The sequence below is a fragment of the Pithys albifrons genome, chromosome 5, assembly GCF_047495875.1.
Source record: "Pithys albifrons albifrons isolate INPA30051 chromosome 5, PitAlb_v1, whole genome shotgun sequence".
In the NCBI taxonomy this organism is placed as follows: Eukaryota; Metazoa; Chordata; class Aves; order Passeriformes; family Thamnophilidae; genus Pithys; species Pithys albifrons.
Window position 1 is genome coordinate 47,222,118 of NC_092462.1, and position 14,292 is coordinate 47,236,409.

The 14,292-nt window shown below is 34.2% G+C and overlaps 1 protein-coding gene across 6 annotated transcripts in view; it reads right to left on the reverse strand.

Moving 5' to 3' along the window:
* CEP135 (centrosomal protein 135) overlaps positions 1 to 14,292 on the reverse strand; it is a 35,393-nt gene that overhangs the window by 5,565 nt on the left and 15,536 nt on the right. For all 6 annotated transcript variants that reach the window (XM_071556452.1, XM_071556454.1, XM_071556450.1 and 3 more), the window contains 13 exons: positions 14,045 to 14,238; positions 13,098 to 13,241; positions 12,415 to 12,558; positions 11,562 to 11,639; positions 11,247 to 11,398; positions 9,129 to 9,244; positions 8,904 to 9,058; positions 8,357 to 8,412; positions 7,211 to 7,379; positions 4,606 to 4,716; positions 3,077 to 3,262; positions 1,980 to 2,189; positions 825 to 1,027 (listed from right to left, as the gene is read on the reverse strand). In XM_071556452.1, coding sequence (XP_071412553.1) covers positions 825 to 1,027; positions 1,980 to 2,189; positions 3,077 to 3,262; positions 4,606 to 4,716; positions 7,211 to 7,379; positions 8,357 to 8,412; positions 8,904 to 9,058; positions 9,129 to 9,244; positions 11,247 to 11,398; positions 11,562 to 11,639; positions 12,415 to 12,558; positions 13,098 to 13,241; positions 14,045 to 14,238 — 1,918 coding nt within the window. The remainder of the gene's footprint in view (positions 1 to 824; positions 1,028 to 1,979; positions 2,190 to 3,076; positions 3,263 to 4,605; positions 4,717 to 7,210; positions 7,380 to 8,356; positions 8,413 to 8,903; positions 9,059 to 9,128; positions 9,245 to 11,246; positions 11,399 to 11,561; positions 11,640 to 12,414; positions 12,559 to 13,097; positions 13,242 to 14,044; positions 14,239 to 14,292) is intronic.

Sequence of the window (14,292 nt, forward strand, 5' to 3'; positions counted from 1 at the left end):
AATGGACGCTTAGGAGAATTATCACTTCATGATATTGGCAGTTTTAGTTTAACAGTTTGACTTGATGATCTTAAGGGTCTTTTCCAACCTGAATGATTCTAAGATGACATGTCATGGAAACTTTAATTTCCCTGCTCAATAACGTGAAGAAAATTTTTTAAACTCCCCCACTTCCCTCATACATGAATTTCACATACTCAAAATATCCCTCCTTTAACTATTGTTCCAAAGAGATTAGTTTTTCTTCTAAAAGTGTATTTAAAAGTTATTTCTTCTTTAGGCAAATGCACAGCCCACGAAGTTGCTGGCCACATTTAGTGTAGGTGTCAGGTTCAGTTCTGTTTCTATTAAAAAGGAATAATAACTGTTAAAGGACTTTTTTCTTAACAGTTAATATCAACAGCAGCAAAAGTACTTTTGCTTTTTTAAAGCACTATGACTTCACTATTTATTATGTAAGTGATTCTTACTTTAATCAAAGTAAGGACAACAGGCATATTCAGTAGATAAGCAATCCACATTTACCATGGATTTAATGTACTTGGTATTTTTTTGTGAGCTGTAAATTTATGTTAAAATTTTATTTAGAGTATGTTTCCTTTGCAACTCCTGTTTCTGATGTCCACCAAAGTGCTGATTAGTTAAAGCAATATGAAAGATCTGTAAAGAAACTTTAGGTAAATGATGCCACGAAAGGCCAAAAGACATTGCTGCAAAAATCTGCTCAGCCATACTGAATATCCAGACTTTGTGAATAAGTATTGTCACACAGAAAAAGTTTCTTTGTAAACCACATAACATACATACAAGTTGTTAAAACTTACAGTTTGCTCTCAGCAAGTGTCAGCTTGTCTTTCAGTAACTGAATTTCAGTATCTTTCTCTTGGGATGTTAATTGGTTCTGAAATTCTTTGTCTCTGCTAGTAGCCAGTAACGTTTCAAGATTCTGAACTGTAAGTCTCTCACTGGATAACTGCTTTTTCAGCAACTCTACTTCTGATTTTATATCTTCTAATTCTCCTAGAACCTAAGGCACAAGTTTTATACATTATTAATACACTGGTTTACAAACACAGAGAATTCTATTTTGTGGAGTTATAAAAACTGAAAAGATTTGAAGTTTCATAAAAAAGAACAGGAAATTGAGCTCACAGAACAAATCAAAGCCTATGATTATTTTAAACTTCACTTATTTTAAAACTATTCAAGCTGTACATCTATCAAATGTTTTACTGTGTTCTGGACTACCGAGTGCTAAAAATGTTTACGTAAGTACCTGGAAGACTAATTTGCGTTTAACAGCAGAAGAATTTTGCACAAGTACAAAAAGAGTATTTACTATACTTCATTCTACTATTTGATGAGCTCAGCTCACAATTAGCTTCTTGACTTTTACTGAAAATGTAGGAATATTTGTTTTCCTCATCAGTTTTATGAATATAAACAAATTCTTCTGTTCTTGGGGTCGTGAATATCACAGTACTAAAAAGCCTGACTAAGTCACTAAATCCAGACAAAAGCAGCTGTAAAGAAAAAGGCTTAGAAAATATGAATACTTAAAACTATTTAAACTATTTGAAAGTATTTAACGAATTTCAGCTGTATCTAAATTTCAATTTAATTGAAAAAAGCCATTAGGGAAAGGTCTTTAATATCTAAATAAAAAGTGCCCTATTCACTTTTGGCAAGTTGAAAATTTGAGTAAATTAAAAAATAATATATATAATCTGTTTCTGGTATAGCAAAAACTACAGCTGCAACATTTTGCAGTGATAATGATCAAACAAACTCCATCTTTTTGTATGAAAACCACAGATAGAAATCTATATACTATAAGATTTGTAATTTATATAAAAATGGAAAACTAGTGATGTTAATTAGCTGACCTTGCACTCAGAAGTGACTATTTTCTCCAAAAAACATTAAAAGCAAATTAAGTTATTTTATTATAGCAAATTAAATTTGCCTTTGCTGCTTACCCTTTCATAATCCATGCTTTTGGATGTCAGCTGTCGAGATAAAAGTTCTTTGCTAGACTCAAGTTTCACACAGAGTTCCCTTACAGAAGTCAGGTCTGCTAACACAGAAGTCTTATCGTGACTTTCACGTTTAAGATCCTCTTCCAATTTGGACATATTTTTTGTAATGGACGAGATCTGAGATTCATATACTTGATGTGCAACAATATGCTAAACAAAAACAAATATGGATACACCTTAAGTGTTAAATTTAACAGTTTCCTGTTGAATAACTTGAGTTTTCTTAATACTTAATTTTCTCTTCAAAACTCACTTTCCCTATAAAACTAACTTTGCATTACACTCCTTTCCTCTCCCTAAATCACAGCTAAGGAGAACTAATAAACCATTTTTTAATCACTGTCTTGAAGAATTATACAAGCATTATAAAAGAGTAGAATAAGGCTATATTCCAGCTTCAGAGAATTTAAAAGCTAAAACCCCCAAAATGCAACTTATTTTTAACACAGTTTACTATGTAGTCTGTAACTCTTTTTGGTTAATTAAAAGCACGAGACAAAATGTGGTCAATTCACAACAATTATACTCGAGAACTTCATTGACCTCCATGAAGTTATTGCTTCTAAAATGTAAACCTCACTATGTTTGGTGATACTGGTCTAGGCTTCAGTATTATGGAATCCTGATTCTGGATTTGGACTACATCTACCAGATTTTTGCCTTGACTCCAGGTACCAATGCTTCAAACACTTCATTCAAAACTTAAAGAAATGTATAACTAAGCTTACAAAATATTCATAAATCTATATGCAAATATTTTGAAGCAATTAAACAATTTTTTTAGACACAAATTACAGCAATAACTGAACAGAGGAGTTCTAAAACTATTAAAATACATGCCATTATTTTAACTTTAGGAGAGCAGAGGACAAGGAAAGCACAATCAGTTACTGTTTCTAAAACTCAAGTGTTCACATTTGAAACATTTATATATAGAAATTATTTTCCATTAAAGCATTAAAAATACTACACTGACTTAAAAAACACTTGAATGTATCTTACTTTCCCTGACAGAATTTCATTGCACAAGTTATTACCCCTTGAATCTCTTTTTCCAGAAGTTCTACTCTCTCTCTCAGATGTCTCCGATCTGTATCTACTGAAAGGAGCTCAAGTCGTATTGAGCTGCTTTCTCCTTCAGCTTGATGAGCCTTCATTTCCCAATCTTCAGCTTGTGTATGGAGCATTTGGAACTTCTCTAATAATTCTTGGTTTTCTTGTTCCTAATGAAACCATAAATAATCATTCTGCAATGATCAACATACCTTCAAGTTGCTTGATCTTATTCCATACTTACTTCCTTACAATAGCTTGTGGGGGTTTTTCCCAGGAGAAAACAGATCTTTTTTTATTTTTTTAATTCCACTATCTGGCAACTACTAGTATAAATAGCAAATAAATACAGTGACGGCATTCAGTTTTATTAAGATGGAAGTACTTACATTTAGAAGCTGTTTATCAATTTCAAAGCTCCCAGGAGAGGGGTTATTTTGGATTTCTCTGCATTGTCAAGAGTCACATTACTGAGATACACTGAGTGCTGCTCTTTCCAAGAAATTCCAGCAGGAGTCCATTTTCAACTGTTTTACTTACTGTGGTCTTACAAATATATGTATTACAGCAGTGCCTGAAACACTGATAATCTATTTGAACATATACACCAAAGCAGTTTATCACAGAACTACACAACTGCAAGCTTTATCATTTGCACAGTAAGAACAAATGTTGCTTGTGAATTTCAATTTGGCCAGACTGCAAGTGCATTTTATAATTGGTTGCTATCTGTATATTCTACAGCTTCCTGGTACCCAGCCTGAATAACTGGATTCTCATTTGCCAAAGATGTGGCCTCATCTGCAGCTGAAGTACTGTGGCCATATACTGCAAAATTCTTCAAAACTAAGCTTCAAGTGTTTTAAATTGATAGTTCTAAGCTAACCTACTACACTACTGACCTTAATTTTTTTCCCTACGCTTCAGTTTCAACTTGTAAAAAGTGGTTGAATTTACATATAGTTATCAAGCTGAAATCAGATCAAAACTCATTCTTCCCAACTCAAAGTCACATAATAAATTTGCCAGTTCATGTTGTCCTGACACAATTCCTATCTGTTTTAAATAAGTTTTAATTTACATACATTACACTTGAATCCAAGTATCAAGATATCGGTTTGATAGTACTATTTTTACACTTTTGTGCAGAGCTACAAATAAATTTTTCTTTTCAAAAAGGGTCAAATATTTGAAACAATTGTATAAGGTTCTTGTTGGCTATAATCATGAAACAGGTACCACTTATTTTACTAGTTGCCTTGTCAAAACTCAAAAAGCAAAACAACATTCAAACATGATGTTTGTCTGTGCCCTGCATTGTGATCAACTAGAACATGATCAATAAAATTTTGATGTGCTAGAATTAATCAGTGCTTAGTCTTCTATTAATCCCCACTGGTAGCTTGAAACACTCCAGAGAAAAGAAGAAAAAATAAAAGAAAGAAATGGGACAGGCAGGCATAAATTTATTTTAATGAAAACAGTAATGACTACCTACAGATTATATTCTTACCTTTGAAGCCATCAGGGTCTCAAATCTGGAAACTTCAGCTATATAATTATGAACCCTGGTTTTCATTTCTTCTTTTTCACGTATTGCATCTTCAAGCTCAGTACTGATAGCCTGAAGAGAATACATAAAGTCAAAACTGTGCAGTATAGTAAATTAGTCACTATATAATACTCTATCAGATTAAATCAAAGTAATTGCATATGCCCTCAATTTTTTTCTATTCTACTTACAAAACCCTTTGGGATTTGTAGGGTTCAGAAATATCCCCTATCACCTTAGACACACCAAAGGGCTTCCAGGCAAGAATAATCACAGAAAACAGTGACTATCACACCACCAGCTCATAAAATATGCAGCTTCCATGATGACACACCATACTGATCTTTGAAAATTTTGACATATTGATATTTGGGAGCTGGATTTTTTATAGCCTTAAGATGCACTATCCCTGAGTGAAAGCAAGTTTTAGGTCACTAGAAAGTCAACTTTGTAACAAAAGAACATTTATTTTAAAGTGGAATTGCAAGATGAAAAAACTAAATTGATTACTAAGATCATATTTAGACATCAAAAGTGCACCACACAGCTTGTTTTAGATGTTTGAACTGCTAACTCTCGCTGTTTCAGGTTCAGCTCTCACCTTCCTCTGAGTCTTCTGGCTTAGAGAGTCAAAAAGGCAAGTATCTTTTTCTATCCCCATGATCAGATGTGGGAGGAATAAACAATACTGCCTTGCTTCTTCCCCTTCTTCTCTTTATGGTATACTAATATTCATTAGTGGTAGCCTTTTTTACTATGTGCCTTATTTAGCATATGAAGAAATCAGTCTGCTTGTCTCTGTGGTAGCCTTCCCAAACACACTGGGAAAGCTTTAGTTATCACATTGTGATAATATTTAATATTTCATCTTATTAGATGCCTGTGAATGGCAGGTCTAATTTCAATAATACATACACATATTTACGTATTGCATTATATGTTCTACAAGAACTATTCAGAGTACTACATCACTTACTTAAAAGATGTTGCTATATTGCACTATCTAGCATCAGATTCAACCAGGCCAGCTGAGGAGAACTGAAATAAATGTTTTAGCTAACAAGGTCCTGATTATTTTTAGTGTTGGCATTTACAGCAAATTGAAACAAACATTTTAATCTCATTATTAAAATTGTAAAAGGCATTTGAGTCTCACAAGGAGCTGCAATAGTTGTATTTCCTGTACAAATTCAAGGTAACGAGTTGCAACAGCATTCCGGGCTAGCTCTCTAGATCACACTCACACATTCTCTACATAGTTTTTCTAATTTTTAGCTCAATAAAAATGTTACCCTATAAAACACTGGACATTTTTCTTATATATTGTCCATATGCACATTCTATTGTACAGGGATATCCATGTCATGCACTTGCAAACTGGGACGCTTTTGATCAGCAGTAACAAGTTGGTGCATAAAACCAACTCATTATTCCTTCAACTATGCAAAGGATTAACAAGACAATTTACTTCAGGTTGTCCAAGCCATGGATCCCAGAGCCAGAGAATTCCAAGGAAAAAGAGATGTAGCAAAGATGATTGCAAAGAGTGCAAAAGGAGATAGACTACAAGTCCTTCATGCTTTTGAAAGAATGAGCCTTATACGCCAGTGGTTGATTTAATTCTGTACCTCTGGAGAACATCTTGAGGTGAAGATGTCACACAAATAACAACAATGACGATAATCCCACAGTATAACCCACTGAATCTCTCAACTATTCCTGTCTTGCACAATTTTTATTTAACTTACATGAACTTCAGATAGCTCATCTTTCAATAAAATAGCCAATGATAACCTATGGAAATAGGTTATTGCTCAAGACATTAAAGATTTTATTTGAAGTCTGATTCCACAATTGACCTAAGTTTGTGTCTTTATTGCATGCACTTTACAAGGAAATGTATTTAGCCATCAGCAGCTGAGAGGGACTTGTTTACTTTCTAACTGGAAATCTGACTGTGAATACACATGGACCTACTCAGTGGCCACTGGGCAATTATAATCTACTTCTCACTGGCTTTCTGACCTGAAGCTACTGCCTGGCCAGCTATTAGCAAGGAGGTACTTTATGATTCTAAACTACTAGAGAGCTAAAGAAAGATTGGAAACTAGATGGATGAAATTAATGAATCACTATGCACCAGAATGAATTCAAATGTGCTAGCAACTTCCTTCCTCTCCCTCTCACCTTCACAGAAAATAACCCCCAAATTTTTATCAATTAAATACCAACTACCAGGTGATATACCCAATTAACATAATTTCATTATATTAATAACAATTATGTCCTAGATTTATTTTATTTAACTTTATTTAGATTTATTTTTTAATCTGGGGGAGGATGACTAAACTGTCCGGTTTTTCTCACTTTGTATTCACTACACTTACATATCTGAAGTAATTGCTTTTACAATTTCTGCCCAGGCATTTTCAATATCCCAGCATTAAAAACTACCAATAATTAAACATACCAATCAGAATTGGGGCTATAGCAGTTTTGATGTAACACTATATATAAGCGAGCAGTAAGTGGTTTAATACATCAGTATAATGTTCTATCTTCATACCTGGTTTTCTCTGGCTATTGTAGCGAGGTCATCTTGCAATCGTCTGTTTTCTTTCAGAGCCATTTCCTTTACTCTTCCTATTTCTGCAAGCTCTGCCTGGGATGTATCAAGCTGGCGATGCAAGCTGGATATCTCACGGTCTCTATTGCTCAGCATGCCCTTCACCTGGCTATCAAGTGAAAATATTACTTAAGTTATTCCTTGTTGTACTGTACCACATGCTGCTGAAAATGATCACACATGGATGTGCAAAGGCATTCTTGCTTACAGAAGGCTGATAAACTGAGTTGAAATATAAATGTAAGCCAAGTATGTAAAATGTCAATATGCAGAAATAAAATGGAATTAATTTTCAACTTTGAAGATTTATCTGCTAAGATGCAACTTATGAGGCAAACAGTAATTACAGATACTTATGTTTATCTGTGTTTGGTAGCAGTTACAATGTTACCCACTGCATATTTTATAAACCATAGAGGAAGAAGATGGCTTACACTTGAAAGACAACAATCAAAAGAGAAAGGAAGAAATGAAAAAGAAAGTAGAAATACAAATACAGGTGAATTTAAGTAAAATTTTGCATTAGTTCTTTGTCACAGATACTTCATGCACCAATGCAGCAAATCTTCAGTTACAATGGTTTTAAAAAGTTTAAATATTTTCTTCCAAAAAGCTATAGTTCTAAAAGTCATGCTTAAAAAAGAGAAGTATCAGATGAAGCTCAGCTAAAAACTACATAAATATATTTTAATTAAGACTGTACTGGTAGCTTATGCTAGAAGAATTAGATTGCCAATAATTAAGAATTTAACTCTGAATTTTACCTGTGTCAATCGAATAATATCTAGTGGAGTGCTCGAAAGCTACTTCTTAACTGATAATTATGCAATGTTACCAATTTAGGCAAATAAATATAGACAAACAATTATTAATGGTTGTCTTAACAGTGTCCTAGCAGCCTGCAATAATTGCAGAGGAAGTCTCTTCAAAAGTTGTGTATAACTTTCTCAACATAGTATACTCCTTTATTTGACTTAAATGGAATTAACTCAATTTCATCAAGTAACTAAAACAGCCATATACTTTCATTTTAAAACCACTAGATAAAATAAAATCTCTTAAGAAGGCATCCTAGTTTTTACTTACTCTGTTGAAGACTCCAGCTCTGAGAGAGTTAGACGTAAATGAGTAATTGTTTTCTCCTACGAAAATAAAAACTAAAGTTGTATTAGGTATCATTATATTGCAATGTAACAGAATACTTCAAGAACTTTTCATTTAAACTTTTTATTATAACTACTTGCCACTAAGTAATTGCATCTTTGCACATGCAGATTTCCAAGCTTCTTTTCTTTATTGAGAAAGGATTGTCTTGCAATCAAAAATGGAAGTCAGCTACAGATTTTGTCACCTCGGGCTAGAACGATCTATCTCAATAAATGCCTCCATGTGCAAAATGCAAAAAAATACTTCTTTACTTTCTTGGAGTGTTTAGGAAATACAGTAACATTCATAATTAAAGTGTTATTCAGTTGGCAAATGACTCTTTGCACTGGCTACGTTCATACAGAGTGTTTATGTGATTCCTAATACTCTACACAGGCTTTGTCATCAAGAAAAAATGTCTCCCTAAAACCTAACTGCTTTAAAAATCCCCAAGTGGACTGCGAAGTAGCACTTTTCCTGCACATACCTTGTTAGCTAAGTTGTCATCCAAGCATGCAATTCTTTCTGTTTTTTCATCCACAGTTTCTTGAAGACTGTCCTTTTCTTTATCCAAAACAGCAATAGTACTTCTAAGCAGATTCATTGCTTCATCCTGTGAAGTGCTCCTCTGGTTTAACCTGTCTATAAATAAAAGAATAAATATTTCCTAATTTAAAAAGAGGAAGTAAGCATAAAAATAACTACTAATTACCTATTTTCTCCTTTAGCTTTATAATTTCTTCCTGAGCTGACTGCAGGTCATCCTTTCTGAGGGACAAGCGGCACTGTAAATCTTCAACAGACCTCTGGAGCTGGTCATTTAAGAGCCTGAAAAATCAGTATACAGTTGAAACAAGTTTGGGACCTATTCAGGGTTTTCAACTTATGGCTCTTAAGCTGCTTAAAGTGCTGGTGCAGTTCCAGCATAACCTTCTGACAGGGTTTTATCATACCAACCTGCAGCACTGGGTTGTGTCATACTAACCAGTCTTTTCACTTGAGGAGAGCGAGTACTTAAGGATTTCTGAGGCCAACACTATTTACTTGCTCTACACCCCTGTTGTAAGTCCATATTAAACACCATTACAAATGGAGCAGTGGAACCACCATGATAATCTGAAACATTCTCTTACTCTGGTTTCTGTTACTCTTCATCAAGTGACTCATTACTTCTATCTTTTGACAGTTGCTTTATAAAGATTTTGATATGTAGCTCATAGCAGTGATTATCAGCCACACCACCTTTTAAAAAGCGACCAAATTGACAGCTACAGTTTTGATCCTACTTTCAAGAAATACAGAGCCTGAAAGATACATGAAATCCTCTACCTGCATAGTTGTTTTTTTTTGAAAATAAATATCAGTGAGTTACCAAAAAAAAAGAGCAAAACAGAACTCCAAAGTAATTAAATGGATTATTTATGAAACAAGTCAGGAAATAAAAAGCCCTCTCAAATGGGAACCCATAAAAATTAAAGAAGCTTTTCATTATTAAAAAACCCCCATCAATCCAGAATACAGCATATTTGCAGATATAGATTACTCTTACCCAGTTCAAAGCGAAATTTTAGAGAGGAAAAAAAAAAAGGGACGGGGAGAAACACGGCTGCAACAAATTGCCACCATGCACAAAGTAGAACCAAATAGTGAAATGATTGTAGCACTACTCCTTAAACCTTGCTTTTCATAATATCAATACTGTCCACTGAAAATATAAGGAACCTAACAGGATATTTCATTTTTATGAATGTTGTTGCAATTTTACCAACAAATACACTAATTGTTTAACCAAGAGTACTCTGTGCAACCAGGAGCATTAAACGACCTTCAAGGCCTGCTTCTCAGCCTCAGTTCTTCATAATTATCCCCCCAGTATTGTTCAGTGCAGTGTAGTACTGTTCAGGTGGGGAAGAGGGAATTAGACAGACCCTAGTTTCCCTTGTAAAACATCCAAAAGATGTCATCTGCAGCATTGCCTATCCTGTAGCAATCTCTTACCTCAAAGGCTCTCATTTCCACCTGTATTTTCAAAGTTCTGTGCAGATTTATTCAATACTCTCTTTGGACTTTCTCTAAGCCTTTTCCTTGTTCTATGACATTTAGACAGCTGATGGGAGCTCTTTTGTAAAACTACTTTAAAAGAGCACAGCAATGATCCTGCAAGTTTAAATAGACCTTAAAAATGCATGGGTATACTTGATCCTCCAGTTCTGAGTAAGTTGGTTAAATCTCCACAGACTGTGCCTATGGATAAGATGTCAGCTCTCAAAACAGCGGTATGTGTGTGATACCATTAGCATATGAAAGAGAGCAATACAAGAAAAACAGCGAATGTAAAATGCCATTACAGAATAATGCTCCATGAACCACTCAATTGTAGAATATCAATGTCTGCTGTCTGGCATAAAATTTGCAGTATTACTGACAACTTTGTAAAATTGGCACGATCTGGACCTATTGCTGCAGTTTGCAAAGGCATATGTCTTCCTTTTAACAAACAGCATTTGGAAATTCTTCTATAAACTTTCTGTTCTGCTACATTCATAAGAAGGGAAAATGGTTATTAGAGGAAATGATTCTAGAAGGACAAAAAAATTTTCATTCACAACCTGCCATAAGTTATTGGTATATGTGGTCATCAAGTAAGTTTAGGAGGAACGAGATGTGAAAAGCCACAAAAGCACTTTCCTTACTCACACTTAGTGTACTTTTCCTTAAGACACAAACAGTACCAAATAATTTTTAAAATATTTTATGGTCTTTCCCAGCAACTCAACTCTGTTATACAGTCATAGCATCTGTGAAAGAACACATATTGTATCAGACTTACTGAAGTGAGCAAATCTCAGCTTTAAACTGAGAAGAATCATCGGAAGTCTGGGCAAGTTTACTGGACTTCAATTTTAATTCATTTTCCAGATAGTTTATTCTCTCCTTCAGGATGGAGACTGTAGTCTTTAGCTCACACCTTTCCATCTCAAGCTGCAATTTAAAATAAATAAGCAAACATGTTATTTTTTGCAAAAGCTATCACAGCTTGGCTTTTAAATAAATCTAAGTTGAAAACAGTTAATAAAATTAATTGCTGGAACAGTCTATCCTATTTTAGAAATAATAAAAGCTTACTTCCTAAAAATGCACTTACTCCTTGAATATTATTCTCCAGTTCTGAAATATCATGCTGCATCTTTGATTTTTCAAGGTTTGCTGCTTCTTGCTGAATCTGAAATAGATATATAAATTACATATAACAAGATAGATATTTTTAGATTTAATCACAGAAATTTAAGCTTCATGTTTAAGAAACATGCTTTACATTCTTAGATGAATTGCCAAATGCAAGGTGTGTCTGTAAAACTATAGTACATTAGCTTAAAGATACCACTGCAGTTTAATATAACATCACTGAGTTTGGTTTTGATTGTTGGTTTAGATTTTTTTAAATACTATCTTCATACTTGGATCCAACCAAATTAATATTTGTGAGTTGCTGCAGAGTTTATCAAGCTATAGGTTGCATGCTGTATATCTCAGTGCCCTAAGATATTTTAAGTGTATTTATTGAATTATCATTAATTACAAAATACAAGACAAATTCAAAGCTAACAATATATTGCCTTAAATGCATAAAATATATAGTTGAGTCTCTCTTGTGAGTGAAGTGCATGGTTTCTTCCACAGCAGGGACACACAAGCATCTTCAAAGTAGCGCATACACAAAAATATTCTGTGGCTGGAGCTTCATATGTGGATTTTTCACACAAGGTGATGCTGTACTTGCCCTCAAATACTTAAAGCATGTTCCCCTTCCCCCTTCCCCAACTAGTGACTGGGTATACAAGGAAAGTTTGACACAATTCACTGAGCTCTCTCAAGCGAGTTTGAAATCAAAAGTTATTGAAAAGGGGAACTGACAGACAGCCTGATACAAACACAGCATTATATAAGCTTTCCATATACGCCACCTTACTGTAAGCAGTGAAGCTACAAAAGCTCACCTTTAATTTTTCTCTTAGGCTTTCTTTTTCTGACATTAGTCTTCTAAAGTCAGTCACTGCAATGTCTCTTTCTTCTTCTGCGTGACTTTGAGAAACTAAATTATGTTTTGCTTCTCTTCTCATCCTGTTCAATTCATCCTGAGACTTAAAAAGATTATTGTTTGTTAGCATACATGGACTGCAATTCAGTGTACACACTAACAAAAGGAAGTTTCCATACTGTTATTATAACAGAAGTCCTATTATAGTCTTATTTTTCCCTAGATAACTAACATGTATTCCCTAAATCACTCAGTGACATGACAGTTTATGCTGATAAGATAACCATCATTCTTTTACTGTTCCAAGTATAACCTAACTTCACTCTGTTCTCTCACCAGTTAACTACTCCTTTCTTGCCTGTATCTTTACACAACTTTCTCATGCATTCTATTAATTTTACCTGATCTTTTTAATGTCTAAATACCAGTACAATAAATTATAATGGCTTTTGAATTAGTAAACTAACTGGAACACAAAATTTTATTAACAAATAATGAAAATAGGTATATATTTTATTAGTCTTGGCTGTATTCTAGTAGATTTATACTCAAGTTCTATTGTAAAGGTTTTTCATTTAAAATAAGCAACAGTATAAAAAAGTTAATTGGTTATCTCAATGTTAAATATAAACAATCTCTTACCTCGTCATAAAGAACATTTAATCTATCTCTTTCTGCAGTCAATAATCTGACATTGGACTGAATTTCTATCATGTGTTTTTCAAATCTGTCTAACATGGACCGTAGCTCATCTCTTTCTCTGGTGATCAATTTAAGCTCTTCACTCTGCAGAGTGAGCAATAAAATGTATGTTAAAATATGCTAATTAAAATATCTGCATAATTAATACCAAAAAAGAACTTGTGCTATTAATAATACATGAAAAACACATATAAAATAAATTTAATTGCAGAAAAAAGCCTAGCGTTTATAATTTAAACAATAAGAACTAGCTGTTAAGAAGAAAAAGCAAAGCAGTGAACAATAAAATTCCAACCTTTTTCTGGTTATCATCTAGTTTTATTTATTTCAAACAAATTGATCATTAAATAACCAATATGTTACTGTAATATTTGACTAGGAAGATAAAATGCAAGTTTCATTGGAGTTTCACCCAGTTGATCTTTGCATTAAGAATGTAATTTAGAAAACTACTACAGTCATTTGCCTCTCTTGACATCTGATCCTGTCAGATCTCGGAAGCTAAGCAGGGTCAGCCCCAGATTAGTACTTGGATGGGAGACCTCCTGGAAAAATGCTGGGTGCTGTAGGTTCTAGTCCTGAGGACTTCACTGTCACTGTCCAAGCTCGCTCGGCTGTGGCAGATGAACCTCAGGACTTAAACGGTGGGGCCAGTTCTGTGCATGCTGTGCCTCACCTAAAAAATCCACTGCGCAGGCTGGAAGGGCACACCCACGTGGGGCAGCCCTTCCCAAATCTTCGTTCGCGAAGCCGAGCCACACACACACACACAGAGTCATGTGCTATCACTGAATTCAAAAATATATGTGGAGGCTTCTTAAATGTTTCTAGAGTATCTCCATTATTTTTTCAGCTTGCCTCAACACCAGGAAATTTACAAAGTTTACCTTCTCTGGAGTCCTGCGGCTTGGGCTAGACCTTCGTTTTATCATTTTCTGAAGATATTCTAATTCTTGCTTATAATAATCTCTGTCATCTTCTAAAGTCTTTACAAATGCATCTAGACGAGATGGAGATTTGTCTCCTAGGGCTATACCATACTCTAATCTCATTCTTTCTATTTCTAGGACAAGCTCTCGTTCTGCAAAACAAACCAAAACAACCAAACAAAAACATGAATTTCCTCTAAGACACT